Here is a 19,884-nt window from a genome sequence, read left to right as displayed (position 1 = left end):
AACATATATCACAATCTTTAATTATCTTGTTTGTTTACTATTTGTTTACTTTTCCTCCACTCAAAGTAGATTGTAAGGTCCATGAGGAAATTTGTCTTGCATCTTGAGCATCTATCACAATGCTTGGTACATAGGGGTTCAATAATATTGTTGAATGAATGTATCCATCAAAAAAAAATCCAAGTGTTTATTGGATATTTCTTATGTGACAGTCACTATTGTAGGGAAATACTAAGTATTTCATTGTCCCTGACTTAAGAAAATACTTATAATTCCATTTAAATTACAAGACATAGAAAAATGTACACATGACCAGTGTATTAGTTTGTCAGGGTTGTCATAACAAAGTACAAAAGACTGGGTACCTTAACTAACAGAAATTAATTTTCTCAAAATTCTGAAGGCTAGGAGTCCAAGATCAAGGTGGTCTCTTCTGAGGCCTCTCTCCTTGGCTTGCAGATGGCTACCTTCTTCCTTTCTTTTCATATGGTCTTTCCTCTGTACCTGTTTGAGTCCAAAATTCCTTTTTATAAGGACACCAGACATATTGGAAAAAGGTCTATCTTAGTAATCTTATTTTAGCTTTATTATCTCTTTAAAGATACTATTTCCAAATAAAATCACATTATGAGGCATTGGAAGTTCAGACGTCAACATACAAATATTAGGGGGACACAATTCAGGCTGTAACAACCAGTAAGTAAAAGATTATTTTCAATTGAGAGAGATAAAAGGTAGCACTATAGGAATTAGACAAGAGATAATAAAACCAGGGCCTGGAATATTCCAGGAAAGCTTCCTAGAGGTGGTGTGCCTAGTGCTGTATCTTAAAGAAATCTAAGAGTGCTAACAGCCCTGACTGGCCTGGTTGGCAGGGGAGGTAAATCCAAGAGGCTTAGTGTGATTGAAGGCTCAGAGATGAGAAAGTGAGGAGACAATTGTAGAATTACAAGACTATCAGCCTTGGGAGGAAGTTGAAAGGCTACCTAGGCTAAGCTCCCATTTGATTCAAGAATCCTTTGCCAAAGGACCATTCACCTTCTGCTTGTATCCCTCCCAGGATTGAGTGCTTATCAAAGCATCTGCTTAGATCTTTGGCCAGCTCTGTCTGGCCAAACACAATGGCTTGGATGAAGTGGGGGAGAATCTGCTAGAACAGAGGAAAATAAATTTGTGTGTGTAAAATGCCAGTGATGTCTTCATACCAATCACCTTCAGGCACTTCTTTCTGCTGTCATATTTTAATTCCCTCTTGCTGAAGCTGCAACAATTGTTTTTGTAATCCCAATTTTGCCTGACCTGCCCTGTGGGTCAGGAGACTTGGATTCTTCTCTTGTTTAGCTGTACTACCTTAGGCAATGTTTTTCAATCTTTGGGCTTCAGTGTTTATGTGTGTAACAGGGGGCTCATTAACATTCCCTGTCATGTTCTTCTTACAGGGTAATTGTAAGGACTATATGGGTTTGAATGTGACCAGCAATGTCAACATTCAGCAGCTGTAAAGGTGCCAGCCTGGATTGCACTGCCCAGATTTAGGGACATCATGAAGAGGTGGGTGGTTTCTCCGTTTGCCTGTTTTGCTGATGTTCTTTTGACTCATTCTCAGAAAAACAAGCAAATGGAAAATTCATCCATCAACAAGCTACCTTTCATATTCCTGAGGATGTGAGGGAGAATCCTGGAATGGTGTTATGTGTGCGTGCTCGCGCGCGTGCGCGCCTAGGGGCGCGCGCGCACTTGCGTTAGCAAAAAGAGGCTTGGAAAGCTGCAAAGGGTAAAGTCAAGGCTTTATCTTTTTATGTGACCTTAGATAGGTCCCTTCCATCTTCTAAACCTCCATTTATTTATCTGTAAAATGAAGATACTAATGCTTTGTTCACAGAGTTGTTCTGAGAAGCGAAAGTAAAGAGGATGAAAGCCCCAAGAGTACACAATAGAAGACAGGATCCGAGGGGAGTATGCAGAGGGAGGGCTGGGGGAAGGGAGGGAGGGAGGAGAGTATCGGCGTGGCTCCACTGGGGCAGGATCTTATTGTGGCTCCACTGGGGCAGGATCTTATTATTTCGGAGGTTGGCCCAACACCTCTGGCAACTTTGGAGGGGACTTTTTGCTGACTCGACACAATTGACACAACTGGGGAGCCCCACAATAAACAGCATCTAACTACAGCACGGGGAGGGGGTTCAGGCAGGAAGAGGTGGCCTCCGCCTTCTCCCGGGTGAAGGTCATTTACCCCCATCCTCTCCCTGCACCCCACCTCCCAGTTCTGAAGCCTTGGCTGGGGACAAAGGCAGTCGGTTGGGACCCTCCTCCTACGCTTCTCCCAGCCAAGCACCCCTGGAGCTGCAGGGCGGAGAGGCAGAGCCTGCCAGCTGGGATGGAACAACCTGACTGAAGGGGAGGTCCGGGGCGGAGGGGATTGGGCTTTAGGGCTGTGGAGGAGGGGAGGCAGAGGGGGCGCTAGGGCTTTCGCTTGATCCAGCCCTGCCAGCCCAGCCTGCCTGAGACAACCCGCGCCAGCCACCCAGGCCTCAGAGAAGACGGACTTCTTCTCGGGCACCATGCAGTGGATAAGGGGCGGATCAGGAATGGTGAGTGCATATAACCCCAGTTTACCCTGCCTGAGCCTCAGTCCCCTAGCCCCACCCCAGCTCCTTCACCAGAGGCTCTGCAATGAGCCCCCTGGTTTCTGCTCACCGCCCTCTCCGGCTCTGTCCTTGAGACAGTAGCGAGCTTCCTGTGGCCATTTTAGGAGTCCTAGCTCACTCGCCTGCTGAAGAAAGACCCCTCCCATCCCCCTCCGCATTCCTACCTACCTTCCCCCATTGGGGTATGGTGAGAGTGGGGGTCACCTGGAAGGCCAATGAAGCAAGGAAGGCTGGTAGAGGGTCTCTCTGGGAATAGTGAGGCTCGAAAGCGCCGGTGAGCTGGTATGGATTTGGGAGGGAGAGAGTAGTCAAAAAGCCTGGGATTGTGGAGAAGACAGTATTGGGAGAGCTTCATGGTCCCCTAAATAGGCTGCATGCACCCCTTCACCCTGGCCAGTCTCAGGGCTTGAGGGCCAGGGAGTGACTCTCAGGGAAGCTGCATAGGGGGGCCCTGGAGCCCTTTGCCTGGGCTGGAGACATCCTGTACACACTTAGGATTTTGTAAAGGAGAGAGCTTCAGAAATCCTCATCTTGGAAATGGGTCTGAGCCCCATTCAGTTAGGAGAGCTCTTTCTCATCCCCACCCCCCATCAAGGAGTGTGTGCTTGTATGTGTGTTTAGTATTATCCTTCAACAATTCATTGTATGCTATGGTGCTCCCTTCTCCACCTGGAGACCTTGGAATGACTTCCCTTGAAGAGAGGAAGTGGTGGCTGCTTGTTGATGCCTTTCTGACTCAGCCAGGGGTAGCTCAAGTCTAGTCAGGGACTGGGGCCAGGGTGGGGGAGTGGGGGTTGTAGGAGGCAAGAGGGTCTTGGAGGGCAGTTGTGTTGGGTCAGCAGGCGCTGATGGCAACCCTAGCCCACACTTCTGCACTCCCAGTCACAACCCACAGCTGAAGGAAAGTAGCCTGAAGCAGTTGGGTAAAAACTGATGTTTAAATCTTTTTTGCTCCTGTTCTGGAAGGGAAGAGGAATTTGGTATGGATTAGGACTGTATTCAGAGGAGCTGTCCTCCTTTCCTCCAGGTTTCCTTAGAATTCTGTTTCACTGATTCTTAAAGGCATCCAGTTTATATTCCTATATGCCAGAGCTTTGAGAGACTTTCTTAGACCTCTACTTCCCTGCGGTCCCATGGAAACTGTTTCAGATGTTTGTAGAACCAGAAAAGGTTACGTCAGGAAAAGACCTTCAAGTCCTTGTCATCCATCCAGGAAACCTGCAACCCAGAGAATGGGAGAGACTTGCCCAGGGCCACACAGCTCCATGAAGGCAAAGCTGAGTCTAGCACAGGAGTCTTCTATCTCTTCATCATTGTCCCTCCCCACTGCTTCACAGAATCATCAGTTCAAATGGTGCTGAGAGGCAGAAAGAAACAAACAGTCATGATCTTGGGAAAGAATTTCTTTCAGGATGAACTAATGCCATGAAATTTGCCTGAAAAACAAAACAAAATATGACAGTCCTGGTATTTCTGGAAGATGAGTATGGGTGAGACCTCCCACCTCTTCTATATATATATTTTAGTATAGGGGTCCAGAGCCACCCATTGACAACAGATTAAATTAATAGAGAAATCTAAAATTTTGCCAATTGTGTGTGAGAGAAAAGAGAGAGTAACAGAAACCTTGTAGAGACTATGAAATTAAAGATTGATTGATGGGGAATTCTTATAATATTTTTAGGGGACTTAAGTGGTGATAAAAGCATTTATTTAAAAATTTGCCAGAATTTAAGAAACTTTATTCTCATCTGGTGGCAAGAAATCTCTAGTCTTGGCCCTACTACTGTTTTGATAGGAATGTTTGGGGACTTAGTTTTCTCACCTGTTAAATGGGGCTATTCATGATCACCAAAATTTCTTGGAAGTCTGAGATTCTCAGATTCTTAGAAGTAAATGTTGGATAAAATGTAAGTAGTGGCTCATTACAAAAAAAATAGAGAATATTTATTTAGCCACCATTTTTTAACGAGGCCATTCTAAAGGTCTTTACTCTTTCATTTGCAAAGGGCCTGTAATTTATATTAGGCTTTTTATAATAGTGGGATTCCTTTTTAGAGCATTTGATTGTTTTAACTGATTGCAAGTGTCACTTGCAAATGAAGGTCTTTGAACATAAAAAACACCAGTAGGGATTTTACAGAATAAGAATTGTCTCAGTAAAAAAAAAAAAAAAAAAAAAAAAAAAAAAAAAAAAAAAAAAAAAGAATTGTCTCAGTAGAGAGTGTCAAAAAAAATTGTGAGTTCACTTTTGATGGTAAATTGTAGTATATTCATTCATAACTTCTTTTTTTAAAAAGATTTTATTTATTTGAGAAGGGGAGAGAGAGAGAGCATGAGAGTGCAAGAGCAGGGGAAGGGAGAAGAAGACTCCCTGCTGAACTCTGTCCCAGGACCCCTGGATGCTGGGACTGTGATCTGAGCCAAAGGCAGAGGCTTAACTGAGCCACCCAGGCTCCCCTTATTAATTTGTGCTAGGTTAAGCCTAGAGTGGAGAGAACGCTGGTCTCAGAGTCACAAGCCTGGCTTTTATACTTCTCAGCTCTGAAACACTTGCCAATTGTCAAACTTTTTAAATCCTCGTCTATAAAATGGGTATAAAATAGCTTATTTCATAGGTGCTATTGAAGTTGTTAATTCATTAAAAAATAGAGTATCTACTATGAGTTTGCACTGATTTAAGTGCTGGGGAGACAGCAGTGAACAAAAACAAATTCCCCATTCTCATGGATCTTATATTCTGGGGGCTAGGTGCTCACTATACAATGACACAAATTAATATACAATATGGCAGGTGGTGCTAAGCACTAAAAAGAAAAAGAAAACCTGGCAAGAGAATAGAGAGAAATAGGGGGTGGGATGATATATTAGACAGATGACTCAGAGCCTCTCTGATTAAGAGACATTGGCACAGAGATGTGTAGGAAATGAAGAAACAAGCTCTGTGCAGATATTTAGGAGGGTTCTAGGCATAAGAAACAGCCGAGGTGGGGGGGGGGGGGGAGAGAGAGCGCGCGCGCGCGCGAAAGAGAGAGAGAGAGAGAGAGAGAGAGAGAGAGAGAGATTGAAGGAGCAAAACTGATTTGTTTAAGGAACAAGGAAGCCAGTTTCCCTGGGGCATTTAATCTGAGTGAGATTGGTAGATTTTGGAAGATTTGAACATGTAAGGGACATAATCTGATTTAAAATTAAACAATATAGTGGGGCAAAGGAAAAAGGTGTAAGGAGGCTCTTACAAGAGTCCAGGTTAGAGGTGATGGTGGTTTGGACAAGGGTAAAAGGGCTATACCTAGCATCATTTGCAGATAATTTATGTCTTTCTCCTTTCTGATCACCCATCTGTTTCTCATATGGTTGAGTGTGGGGCTAGAATGAACAAATAATGGGTATATGTAGGCAAGGACATTTCACATCTAAGTCAATGATCAAATGATCTGCTTTGGGCTCCTGACCTCTGATGGGGCTAATTGAAGATTGGTTCTATGTGAATTACCAGTGAGCCAGTTCCTTGCTTTCTAGAATTCTGGACAATAAGATTAATTAGATTATTACTACTTTGGAGATCTAGAATACTTAGCATTTATGTGAGATCTGAAATAACTCATTATTTATACTCTCAGCTATTTGACAAAATTATTTTTAATAGTAATCTGTACTAATAATTATTTTGTTTTGTTTTTAATTTTAAAATAATTAGTAATGAAAAAGAGGAATGAACTTAAATTTAAAAGATATTTAAATTCAGTAACATCTCACATTTAACTGTAAATGTGCACTTACTGAACAAAAATGGTACACATTGCAGTTTGTATTGTTTTTGCTGTTTTAAATTTTAAGCATAAATAAAAACTGTAGTTGGTCAAATAGAATGGCAGAATTGAAGACACTTACATTCCGTTTCTTTGACTTTACAATATCTGTGCTATCATTGTTTACTTTGAGCCTACAATTTAAATGATGGAACATATATTACCAGAGGGATTGAAGCCATGAAATGCACCCAAAGCTACCTTAAATGATTTTAAAGCTTTGCAAGTGAAATGAACTGAAGAAACACCTGTAAAGTCTGTGTGTGTGTGTGTGTGTGGGGCAACTAAATCCACATCCATGTAAATACAGTGTTATTAAAGTATATGTAATACAAGATGCTGATTTAAACCTCAATAGTAATAACAATTGCCTAGAACTTTGACCAGCAAAAGGTTTTATTCAGGGAGGAATATTTTATTACTGACATTGTTTAAAATTGCTGGTTCATGGTGCTAAAAAAATACTTTGACTTTTCATCTATAAAAAATCTCTATAGATAGCACACTCCTTCACTGCCTGCACTAAGGGTTGTTTACTTCTATTGTCACACCCTTGGTATGCCACTGCTTTGAAGAAGAATATGAAATCATGGGCTAAATTTCATGCCAAATTTCATGTGACCTTTATAAAAGCCACATTGTTGGATTTGGTGGAAATCTCTGCATAGGCAAAATAAAATGGCCAATTTGTAAGTTTAATAGTTGACTTGAAATCAGAGAGGATAATCATTATATGGTTTCACTCATACAGGGAATATAAGAAATAGTGAAAGGGATTATAGGGGAAAGGAGGGAAAATGAGTGGGAAAAATCAGAGAGAGTGACAAAACATGAGAGACTCCCAACTCTGGGAAACGAACAAGGGGTAGTAGAAGGGGAGGTGGGCAGTGGGGGATGGGGTGACTGGGTGATGGGCACTGAAGAGGGTACTTGATGGGATGAACACTGGGTGCCATACTATATGTTGGCAAGTCGAACTTTATATATATATAGTTGACTTGATTCTGCTATGAATCAGAGATATATCTACACTGGCTTAAAGCATACAGGTATTATTCCACATAAAGGAAGTCAGAAGATAGGCATATTAGGACCAGTATGGCAGCTTCATGAAGCGTTTATGAACTTCTCTGCTCTACGATCCCAGCATTTGGCTTTAATTGTTGAGGTTACTTAATCCAAGATTGGTCCAAGATTGGTATGGAAGTTCCAGAACATCTGTTAACATCCACATTCTAAGAAATAGGAAGGTTAAAAGAAGAGGAAAAGGACTTGACCATCCTTTTTAAATAAATATTCTTAAAGGTCTTATTTAATATTTCTACCTATGTCTCATTGGTCAGAATTGAGTCACAAGAATGCTTCCAGTTGCAAGGGAAACTTGGGAAAGTAGTCATGTAAACGGGTGACAATGTGTATAGCCAACAATCGGAGCAAGGTTTCTGATACAAAGGAAGAAAGGGAGAATGGGCTGTGGGGAGACAACCTGCAGTCATTGTCTCAGTTAATTCACATCTATGTATGCCAGTGTAAAAAATGCAAAATCTTAGGACTTGAATTTGGCTTTGGACTGTGACCCATAGCTTGATGGATGTGGCCAGAGTAAAAATATTGCTATCAGTCTGGTGGAAGATCAATCAAGATGTGACATACCCTAGTCTTCCTTTGCTTCCTCCCAGTGACAGAGTCTTCTTATGAGACCAAATGAATGGTGATATCTCCCACAGAAATGGGGAATGCAAAATGAGGACCAATGTTTAAGGAGAGGGTGGAATGAGGAGATGACAAGTACAGTCTGAGCCATGTTGAGTGAGATGCTTGGACAGCCTTGTATGGGGCATATCCAATAGACAGTTGGTGATCTACGTATTGAGCTCAGAGGACTGGGAGGCATTAGTGACAGTTAAAGTTGTGACAGTAGATGAACTACTAAGTAGTTCAAAATGTAGTTTAGCCTGGGTAAATGAGAAATGAGAACAAAACTTGAGCTTTCTCCTTTTTTGAGGCGTTCTAACTTAAAGCAGACCCAGTTCACTCTGTTATCTATTTTCCAGAATTTCATGGCAAGTATAGTTTCAGGCTTTATCCATGTTGCATATGGGCTGCCTCAGCTATAATGTCCAAGCTGAGGATATTGGGAATAAAAATTTAGTCCAACACCTTAGATCAGGGGTCAGCAAACTACGGTTTGCCAACCAAATCCAGCCTACAGGCTAAGAATGGTTTTTATATTTTTAATATAAAAATATATTTTTATATTAAAATATATAGGCTGGAAAAAGATTGGACAAAAAAGAGTAATATCTTGTGACACATATATGAAATTATATGAAAATTTATATGAAATTCAAATCTCAGTGTCCATAAATTAAGTTTTATTGGAACATAGCCATGCCCATTCTGCCTTTATGATACAAAGACAGAGTTGAGCAGTTGTGACAGAGACCATATAGCCTGAAAGCCTGCAATATTCACTATTTGACCCTTTACAGAAAAGGTTTGCAGACCCCTACCTGAATGCCCTAGAATTACCATGGCGGTGCCTCAAGGAAAGGAGATGGGCAGGGGCAGCCAGAAATTTGGGTCTCCTCCTTTTAATCTATGAAGAGTACCTGCGTTTTTGCATCATATGTTGGATTGTTGGTTAAGGTTTTGCAAAAAAGTTTTGCTTGCTCTGCATTTCCCCCTACCTGCTACAAAAAATGTGAATACTATTCATTTTATAGATTGAGAAAACTGAATGTCAGAGAGGGAGGGTGCTTGACACAAGACCACACAGCTACTCAGTAGTGGGAAAAGGATCCACATATCTCAATTCCCAGTTAAGTATGCCTTCTGCAACCTTCATTACTAGGGGGCAAAGGAAGGTAAATTTACCTGTTATATGCCAGTTATACTAAATATAATCTCAATCAATCCTTTCATTAGCCCCTACAAAATGGGTTTTAATGTCAACATTTGTTAGTTTATAAGTTCATGTAACAAATATTTGCTGAGCACCTACCATGTGACAGGTACTCTTCTACTCAAGTCATTGGGGATACACCAAGGAATGAAACAGAAAAATGTCTCTACCCTCTGGGAGTTCATAGCTTAGATCATCTTAGAAACAGGGATAGAGAATTTAAGTACCTTGCTCAGAGTTAAAGAAAGGGCAGCATCAGATTTCAAAATAAGATCTGATTTAAAAAGCCTTATTCTTAAAAAAAAAAAGCCAGCTACAACCCATTCACCCCATCCCTCTATCCATCCTTCATCCACTCACTGATTTACTTACTAATGCACATATCCATTTATTTGGTCCATCCATCCATTTATACATTTATCCAATGTATTTATTGATTATTTATAAACTGCTAGGTGTGGGTGATATAGCAGGCAGAGTTCTCTAGCTTTCATCATTCAGTCTTGGTATTAGAAACATTGTATAATGTTTAGGAGCACCCACCCTGGAACCAGATTCCCTGCATTCAAATAATTGCTCTGGCCACTTATTGTCTGCATGGTCTTGGACAGCCTGCTTAACCCCTCAGGGTCTTCATTTTTAAAGTTGAGAAGATAATAGTACATCCCCATTTGAAAATGTTGTTGTGAGTGAATGCATGTAAGGTACTTTGAAAAATGCCTGGAGCAGAGTAAAAGCTATATAAATATTTATTGTTTTTTTTTTATATTCTCTTCAGAGCCAGAGCCCATCCCAATTGGCTTAGAACCACAGCTTCATTTGTTTGTGATTGCCACCTAATTGTATTCCATTCCTCAGGGTCCTTTCTAGCTAATCTGAAAAAAATTTATGTCAATACTTAATGACAACTCCTTCTCCATGTAATAGATGCATGACAAAATTTATTTATCCTGAATTGGTAATAAATGCACATGGTGCAAAATTCAAAGAACAGGGAAGGGATTGAGGTAAAAATTATGTCTTTATAAGTTTTTTTCCTGCCCCTGGTCTTCAGTTGCCCAGCCTAGAGACAGATACTTTCATAAATTTCTTAGGTATTTGTATAGATATATCCTATGCTTCTACAAGCATTTACTTATGTACATAAACACACACACACACACACACACATACACTTTCTTTTCTTCATATAGTTAGTAGTATATTCAGCAGTTCTGTGCTTACCTTTTTTAAATTAATAATATTCTTGGAGATTATTCCATATCAGTGCATGCAGATATGCCTCTTTTTTTGTATGGCTACATAGGATTCTATTGTGTCCTTTACTGATGGCCAATTAGTTTGTTTCCAGTCATTTGCCATGATAAACAATGCTGCAACGGATTTTAGCAAGCCATTTAAGAAAATGGATGTTTATCAAGCCGCTACTCTTTCCGGGCACTATAGCAGGCTGAGGCATGGGATAGTCAAGACAAGGTGTGGACAGGGCTTCCTAGAATAGATAGTATTTAAGCTGTACTGTTAAGCCTTTCAGATAATAGAGTCGGCTTGGTGTGGAGAACAGGCATGGTAGATGAACCAAAAAGTATTCCCAGCAAAGGGAACAACATTAGATAAAGAATTGAAGCATGAAAGGGTAAGTATGTTCTGGAAATACAATATGGGTGCTCTGGTGTGGCTGGATCCAGTAATTATGGCAAGGTGAACTGGGGCCACATCAAAAAAGCCTTTGAATCCTTGAATACCAGGCTCAAAAGCTTTTCCCTGTTAGAAAGGGCAATGACATAAGATTGAGTGGTGGAGGGTTCCTTTTGTGGTACAGATAGGATAAGAGGAGGGAAGAGGTTGCATTTGATAGCTAGAGGCAACACACCAACACACAAACACCACCCCCCCTCCCGCCACCACACACACACACACACACAGTATGTCCTAGCCCAAGCTGTCAGGCAGGAGAAGTTCCCTCTTACTTAGCCTTTTTGTTTTATTCAGGTCTTCAATTGATTAGATGGGATGCATCTTTGGAGAGGACACTGCTTTATTCAGTCTATGAATTTAACTATTAATCTCATTCAGAAACACCCAGAATAATGTTTGACCAAATATCTGGGTATCCTGTGGCCCAAGTTGATACATAAAATTAATCATCAGATAGCTTCACTTATCTTCTGAGTCTACTGTGAGAATCAGATGAGTGAGTAGACAGAAAAGGGCTGTGTGAACTCTGCTTTTCTCTACCCATATAGGGAGTAATTAGTATTTCTGATGGGACAGAGGGATCCATAGTTGGGTGGGCAGAATATGATCTTTTCTTCTGACCTGAATTCAGACCTCAGAAGACCAGACCTGAATTTTTGCTGAGTGCTATGAGATGCAGTAAGAATTTCATTCACAAGGAACATATCCCCCCACCCAAGCCTTAGGCTTCTTGAATTGTCTGCTTGAGGAGAAACTGAGGAAGGCCCCAAACACATGACATAACGAGAGGAACTTCTTAGGAGCTCATTGCTCGTCATGCTATTTTTGCTACTATTTTTGGTGTGTCTATGTGTGTGTTAGAACATGACTAGTTCTGCAAATGATTAAGCTGTTTGGTAATGGAAACCAGGCAGGGGTGGGGGGAAATAAATGCATTCAGCTAGGTTTAAGAAGCCTGATTGTCATGAGGAAACATTTTGTCAAAGAGCCTGCCTAGCATACCCAGGGAAGTGACATTATGTTGAGTCAACATGTAGAGATTTGAGGAAAGATCCTAACAACTTTGGATTAAAATAAAGAATAAAGAAGGAGACAATGAGGTTTGTCGGGAGTTTGGGAGAGGTAGCAGGAATAGCATGTGCAAAGTCCTTGAGGTTGAAATAGTCTATGCTTGAGGGATAGAAAGAAGGCCAGTGTGACTGTAGCACAGGAAGAGAGGGGCAAGTGGCATGATAGGAAGCTATAGAGTTAGGCAGGGACCAGCTCACATAGGACCCTGTAGGCCTAAGGAGTTTGTAGGCCGTGGGAGAGTGTGCATTAGCTATCCTCAAAGGCAGCTATCCATGGTTGCGTGGTTAACAGCACACACTCTGGAACTAGACTGCCCAGGTTCAAATTCTGACTGCTACTTCTTAGTTTTGTGACCATGAGCATGTTACCTAAACTTTCTGTGCCTTAGTTATGCCCTCTTAAAAATGGGGATAATAATGGTACTACTCATAGTATTATTATGAGGATTAAATAAATTAATATGCTCACAGTGTATGTGACAGTGCTGGACACTGGCAAGGGCTATTTATTCTAAGTACAATAGGAAGCATTTGAAGCAGTGGAAAGATGGCGTTGATTTATTAATCTGAGAAGTTGACTTTTACAAACTCTTATAGACAGTGAATTGAGGAGGACAAAAGTGAAGATGTCAAGCTCAATTAAGAGACTGCTGCAGAAATGAAGTCAGTGAGATTGGGGAGAAGAGGGAAGACTTAACATCAGTTTTGGAGATAGAATCAATGGTAATTGCTGCTGGATTGATTGAAAGAGGTGTAGGACAGGAAAGAAAAAAAAGAAGATGATCCTTAGATTTCTGGCTCTGCCACTGACTAGCTGTGTAATTATGGACAAGGGATTTAAACATTATAGTCTTCAATTTTTTTATATTTTAGTCAGGGTGTCCAGAGAAATAGTAGTAACAGGGTGTATGTGTGTTTGCGTGTGTGTGCATGTGTGTGTGTTTGTGTAGAGGGAGAGGGAGAGAGATTTTAAGGAATTTGTTCATGTGAATATAGAGGTACAAGTCCAAAACCTGCAGAGTAGGCCAGCAAAGAAAGCTAAGAGTTGCAGTCTGAGTCCAAAGGCAGTCTGCTGGCAGAATTCCTTCTGGAATTCTTTGTTCTATTAAAAACCTTCAACTGATTAGATTAGTCCCACTTACATTATGAAATATAATCTGTTTATTCAAAGTCCACTGATTCAAGTGTTAATTTCATCAAAAATACCTTTGCAGAAATATTCAGAATAATATTTGACCAAATATCTGGGCATCTTCATCCCCTCAAGTTGACACATAAAATTAACCATCATTCCTTATCTATGAAACTTGAATAATAGTAGTACCTGGTTATTGGTACTATTGTGAGGGTAAGATGATTTAATCTATGTAAAGCACTTGGTACAGTGTCTTTCACATAGCAAGGGCTCAATTAATGATAGCCTTTATTATTTTAATACAATAATAATCCTTCACATTTGTTTGGTGTTTTGCATTTTCAAAGTACCTTCACATATGTGAATTCATAGAAGTCTCACAGCAGTGTTTGTATTTTAAAGTTGAGGAAACTAGGGGATTCCTGGGTGGTTTAGCAGTTTAGTGCCTGCCTTTGGCCCAGGGCATGGTCCTGGAGTCCCGGGATCGAGTCCCACATCGGGCTCCCTGCATGGGGCCTGCTTCTCCCTCTGCCTGTGTCTCTGCTTCTTTCTCTCTCTCTCTCTCTCTCTCTCTCTCTCTCTGTCTCCCATGAATAAATAAATTAATAATATTAAAAAAAATAAAGTTGAGGAAACTAAACCTGGAAAAGATGAAATATCTTCTTCACATACCTATCTCCAAATGGCGGCAGGACGAGAAATAGGTGTGTAACTTAATACTAGCTCCTCAAGCATTACTCTTCCCACTTGCCAGAAATGGATATTTGCCTGGCCTCCTTCATTCCAGAGGTGAAGGGCACCGGTAATAGGATCATGAATGCAATAAGGCTTGAGAAAAATAGCTAATATTTACCAAGCCAGCATTCATTTTGTGCCAGGCACTTTAAGTGTTTTGCATGTGCATCTAATTTAATCTTTCCAGCCATTCTATGAGGTAGACACAATTCTGTGGGACTTTCAGCCCACATGCTGAGAATTAAAATAACTTTTTCTCCTTTCTCCCTCACCATTATATAGTCCAGGGATGGTATACTTTGTGTACATAGCAGAAACTCTGAATATTTGTGGAATGGAAAAGTGTGCTGATGAAGGAGTGAACCCCAGTTTACCTGTAGCTACCATGCCTGGAGCTAGCCCAAGAAAGGCATTTGTAGTAAATGTTCCCTTTGCCCAGGTAAGATATCTCTGAATCAGTCAGGCAGTAAAGTGAGGGAGATAGGCTGAATTGGTGAAATGAGAAACTTCAGAAGTCCTTCCTGGGAAAAATTAACTGCTCTGGATATTAGTTTACTCATATGCAAAATAGACCATTCTCTCTGTGTCTCCTTGTCTTTGTCTCTCTCTTTCTACACACACACACACACACACACACACACACACACACACACACTTAATCATTCATTTATTCAGTAACATTCATTGAGCTTCTGCTATGTACCAGGCACTGTTCTAGGCACTGAATGGTGAACAAAACAAACAAAAATCCTGCCCCCATGGAATAAGGAAGATACATGCTTAGCAAATGATTACATAGTACATATTATGATAGTTCTAAGTACTAACAAGAAAAAGTACAGCAGGAAAGAGGAATAAGTATATGTGTGAATGGTTAAAATTTTCAGTTTCTATTTCCTGCTGTACTTCTCTCAGAAGGCAGCCATGAGGTTTAAATACCATAAAAGACCACAGTACTTAGGAAGTTGTGAAATTCTATCTAAATGTAATTTGTAATTATTCTTGGAGGAATAATTTTCTCCTAGTCCTTATTGCTGTTTCCTTTTATGTCATCAGTGCAGCAAGAGTTCTGATCTGGAGGACAGGAAATTTGGGTTCTAGGCATGGCCCTGGCATGACAGTTTCTTAAAATCCCAAATGTATAGAACTTTACAGATTTTAAAGCACTTTTCCCAGAACTTGGTCTTGTGACTCTTAATCCTTTATTATTTCCATTCTCCTAGGAAGTTGTGAGAGCTAGGGTAAGTTGCTTTCCCTCTAAGAAGCAAAATGTTCATCTTCTATAACATGGGAATGATTACTCCTCACCCCTTGACAGCCTTCTTGGGCTATTATGAGGTGAAAATCATATGATGGGGATAAAAGGGTATTATATGTCATAAAATAAGCCTGTAAAGGCAGGTCGCCAAGATTTGGAGAATTTCTACTCCTGCTGATGTGAATGGTGTTGGACTTTGTAAACTGATTATATGTGTGGAGGGTGGAAAGTGAGACTTCAGGACTGAGTACCACTTACTTTCCTTTCTGAGAAGCTTCTAAGGATGGTGGGGGCATCACTGAACTTCAGAACCTCCTAGAAATAGGAACAATTACATGGGAACACTTGGCATCTTACAATGGAGTGGCAACTACTGGAAGGAGACCCCTTTTGCCCACTCTTCATTAGAGAGGTGGAAACCAGGACTCATCTTCTGATATTTAATATACAAATAACTCATGAAAAACAAACAAACAAGCCAAATACCTCATGGCCTTTAAAGACCTTCACTTGCCCTTTGCATGTGATCTCACCCAGAATGCTGTAGGTGGCTGTAAGGAGCCTTGCATAGATAGAATCTCCATTTAGTTTGCCCCTTAACTTTTACTATAAATAATTCTTCACATTTTATTTTATTTTATTTTTAATTTGTATTTAAATTTTAGTTACTTAACATACATCACAATATTGGTTTCAGGAGTAGAATTCAGTGACTCATCACTTATATACAACACCCAGGGCTCATTGCAACAAGTGCCCTCTTCAATATTCATCACTCATCTACAGCATCCCTCACGCACCTCCCCCTGTCAACCCTCAGTTTGTTCTCTATCATTAAGAGACTCTTATGGTTTGTTTCCCTCTCACCTTTTTGTTTATTTGTGTTTTTGCTCTTCTCAATATGGGCATCTCTTGCTTTTTAAGTTCCACATATGAGTGAAATCATATGGTATTTGTCTTTCTCTGACTGACTTATTTCACTTAGCATGATACTCTCTAGCCCTATCCATATTGTTGCAAATGGCAAGACTTCATTCTTTTTGATGGCTGAGTAATATTCTACTATATACATATATACATATACATATATATGTGTGTGTGTGTGTATACACATCTTTATCTATTCATCAGTTGATGGACATTTGGGCTCCCTCCACAGTTTGGCTATTGTTGATAACACTGCTATAAACTTTAGGGTGCATGTATTCCTTTGAATCTGTATTATTGTATCCTTTGGGTAAATAGCTAATAGTCCAGTTGCTGGATGGTAGGATAGTTTTGTTTTTAAAATTTTGAGGAAACTCCCTACTGTTCACTGGAGTGGCTGCGCCAGTTTGCATTCACATGAACAATGCAGGAGAGTACCCCTTTCTCTGCATCCTCACCAACATTTATTGTTTCTTGTGTTGTTAATTTTAGCCATCCTGACAGGTGTGACATGGTATCTCATGTCATAGCTTTGAATGATATTTCCCTGATGATGAGTGATTTTGAGTATCTTTTCATGTGTCTGTTATCCATCTGGATGTCTTTTTTGGAAAATTGTCTATTCATGTCTTCTGCCCATTTGTTAACTGGATTATTGCTTTTTGGGTATTGATTTTGATAAGTTCTTTATAGATTTTGGATACTAACCCTTATTAGATATGTCATTTGTAAATACCTTCTCCCATTCTGTAGGCTGCCTTTTGGTTTTGTTGATTGTTTCTTTGACTGTCCAGTCCTGAAAGTTCATTTTTGCTTTTGTTTCCCTTGCTTCTTGTGATATGTTTAGAAAGAAGTTGCTATGGCTGAGGTTAAAGAGGTTGCTGACTGGGTTCTCCTTTAGGATCTTGATGACTTCTTTTTTCACATTTAGGTCTTTCATCCATTTGAATTAATTTTTGTGTATGGTGTAAGTAAGTGGTCCAGTTTCATTCTTTTGCATGTTGCTGTCCAGTTTCCCAACACCATTTGTTGAAGAGAGTTTTTTCCATTGGTTATTCTTTCCTGCTGTGTCGAGATTAGTTGACCATACACTTGTGGGTACATTTCTGTGTTTTCTATTCTGTTTGATTGATCTCTTTTTAAAATTTTTTATTTATTTACGATAGTCAGAGAGAGAGAGAGAGAGAGAGAGGCAGAGACACAGGCAGAGGGAGAAGCAGGCTCCATGTACCAGGAGCCTGACGTGGGATTTGATCCTGGGTCTCCAGGATCGCGTCCTGAGCCAAAAGCAGGCGCCAAACCGCTGCGCCACCCAGGGATCCCTGATTGATCTGTCTGTTTTTGTGCCAGTATCATACTGTCTTGCATGACTACAGCTTTGTAATAAAGCTTGAAGTCAGCAGTTGTGATGCTTCCAGCTTTACTTTTCTTTTTCAGTATTGATTTGGCTATTCAGGGTCTTTTGTGGATCCATAAAAATTGTAGGATTGTTCATTCCAGCTCTGTGAAAAATGCTAGTGGTATTTTGAGAGGGATTGTATTAAATGTGTAGATTGCTTTGGGTAGTATAGACATTTTAATAGTGTTTTTTCTTCTAATCCATGAGCATGGAATGTCTTTCCATTTCTTTGTGTCCTCTTCAATTTCTTTCATAAGTGTTCTATAGTTTTCAGAGTATAGACCTTTTACTTTGGCTAAGTTTATTCTTAGGTATCTAGTTTTTGGTATAATCGCAAATGAGATCAATTCCTTGATTTCTCTTTCTGCTACTTCATTATTGGTATACAGAAATGCAACATATTTCTGCATGTTAATTTATATCCTGTGACATTACTGAATTCATGCATTAGATCTAGCCAATTTTTGGTGGAATCTTCCAGTTTTTCAACATAGAGTATCGTGTCATCTGCAAATAGTGGAAGTTTGGTTTCTTTCTTGCCGATTTGGATGCCTTTTATTACTTTTTCTTGTCTGCTGAGGCTAAGACTTCCAGTACTATATTAAATAGTATTGATGAGAATGGAAACCCCATCTTATTCCTAACTGTAGAGGAAAAGCTGTCAGTTTGCAGATGAGCTGTGTGTCTTTCATATATGCTTTTTATGATGTTGAGGTATATTCTATCTATCCCTACTTTGTTGAGGGTTTCCATCAAGAATAGATGTTGTATTTTGTCAAATGCATTTTCTGCATCTATTGACAGGATCATATGTTCTCTTAGCCTTTCTTTTATTACTGTAGTGTATCATGTTGATTAATTTGGGAATATTGAACCAACCCTTCAGCCCAGGAATTAATCCCACTTGATCATGGTGAATAATTCTTTAAATGTACTGTTGAATTCGATTTGATAGTATTTTATTGAGTATTTTTGCATACATTTTCATCAGGGATATTGACCTGTAAGTCTGCTTTTTAGTCGGGTCTTTGTCCAAATTTGTAATGAAGGTAATGCTGGCCTTATAAAATGAGTTTGGAAATTTTCCTTCCATTTCTATTTTATGGAATGGTTTAATAAGAACAGATATTAACTATTCTTTAAATGTCTCGTAGAATTCCCCTGGAAAGCCATCTGGCCCAAGACTTTTGTTTTTTTGGGGGGAGATTGTTGATTGCTACTAACTCAATTTTTTTGCTGGTAATTGGTATGTTCAAATTTTCTATTTCTTCCTGTTTCAGTTTGGTATTTTGTACATTTCTATGAACTTGCCTATTTCTGCAGACTTATCAGTTTGGTGGCATATAATTTTTCCTAGTATTCTATTATAACTTTTATATTTCTGTGGTGTTGATTGTAATCTCCCTGTTTCATTTGTGATTTTTTCTATTTGGATCCTTTCTCTTCTTTTTGATAATCTGGATAGAGGTTTATCAATTTTATTAACTCTTTTGAAGAACCAGCTCTTAGTTTTGTTGACCTGTTCTACTGTTTTTTTGTTGTTGTGCCTATAATTGATTTCTGCTCTAATCTTACTATTTCCCATCTTCTGCTGGCTCTAGGCTTTATTTGCTGTTCCTTTCTAGCTCCTTTAGGTGTAATCTTACATTGTGTATTTGAGACTTTTCTTGCTTCTTGAGGTAGGCCTGTATTACAGTATACTTCCTTTTTCAGACTCACTCTTTTTGCTACATCCCAAAGGTTTTGGACTGTCGTGTTTGCAATTTCATTTGCTTCCATGTAGTTTTTAAAATTTTTTTAAATTAAAAAAAATTTTTTTCTGTAATTTCCTGGTTTACCCATTCATTTTTTTTTTGTAGGATATTATTTATCCTCCATGTATTTGTGGTCTTTCCAGATTTTTTCTTGTGGTTGACTTCAAGATTCACAGAGTTGTGATCCGAAAAGATGCATGGTATGACTGATCTTTTTGAATTTGTTAAGGCTTGTTTTGTGATCTATTCCACATACACTTGAAAAGAGTGTATATTCTGCTGTTTTAGGATGGAATGTTCTGAATATGTCTGTTAAATCCATCTGTTCCAGTGTGTCATTCAAAGCCACTGTTTCCTTGTTGATTTTCTGTTTAGATTATCTGTCCATTGATGTAAGTGGGGTGTGAAAGGCCCTACTATCATTGTACTATTATCAGTTAGTTCCCTCATGTTTGTTATTCCCTCATGTTTTATATATTTGGGTGCTCCCATGTAGGGTACATAAATATTTACAATGGTTAGATCTTTTAATGGCTAGACCCTTTA

The 19,884-nt window shown here is 39.6% G+C and overlaps 1 protein-coding gene and 1 non-coding gene across 4 annotated transcripts in view; both read left to right on the top strand.

The window, feature by feature from the left end:
* The first annotated feature begins 1,547 nt into the window (after window positions 1–1,547).
* Window positions 1,548–1,638, top strand: MIR1468 (microRNA mir-1468). Its single transcript, NR_128885.1, has one exon. It is a non-coding gene; the product is annotated as a microRNA mir-1468 (primary transcript).
* A 355-nt stretch (window positions 1,639–1,993) lies between these two features.
* The window catches only part of ARHGEF9 (Cdc42 guanine nucleotide exchange factor 9), a 212,052-nt gene continuing 194,161 nt past the window's right edge, over window positions 1,994–19,884 (top strand). The window contains exon 1 of one of the 3 annotated variants that reach the window (XM_038587547.1): window positions 1,994–2,591. In XM_038587547.1, coding sequence (XP_038443475.1) covers window positions 2,562–2,591 — 30 coding nt within the window. In that variant the 5' untranslated portion in view covers window positions 1,994–2,561. Of the gene's footprint in view, window positions 2,592–2,909; window positions 2,931–19,884 lie in introns of those variants that run through there. The other 2 variants (XM_038587555.1, XM_038587551.1) reach the window with 2 other exon arrangements.

The sequence above is a fragment of the Canis lupus genome, chromosome X (genome assembly GCF_011100685.1).
Source record: "Canis lupus familiaris isolate Mischka breed German Shepherd chromosome X, alternate assembly UU_Cfam_GSD_1.0, whole genome shotgun sequence".
NCBI lineage: Eukaryota > Metazoa > Chordata > Mammalia > Carnivora > Canidae > Canis > Canis lupus.
The sequence above is the reverse complement of the archived record's forward strand: the minus strand, read 5'-3'. Positions and strand labels throughout refer to the sequence as shown.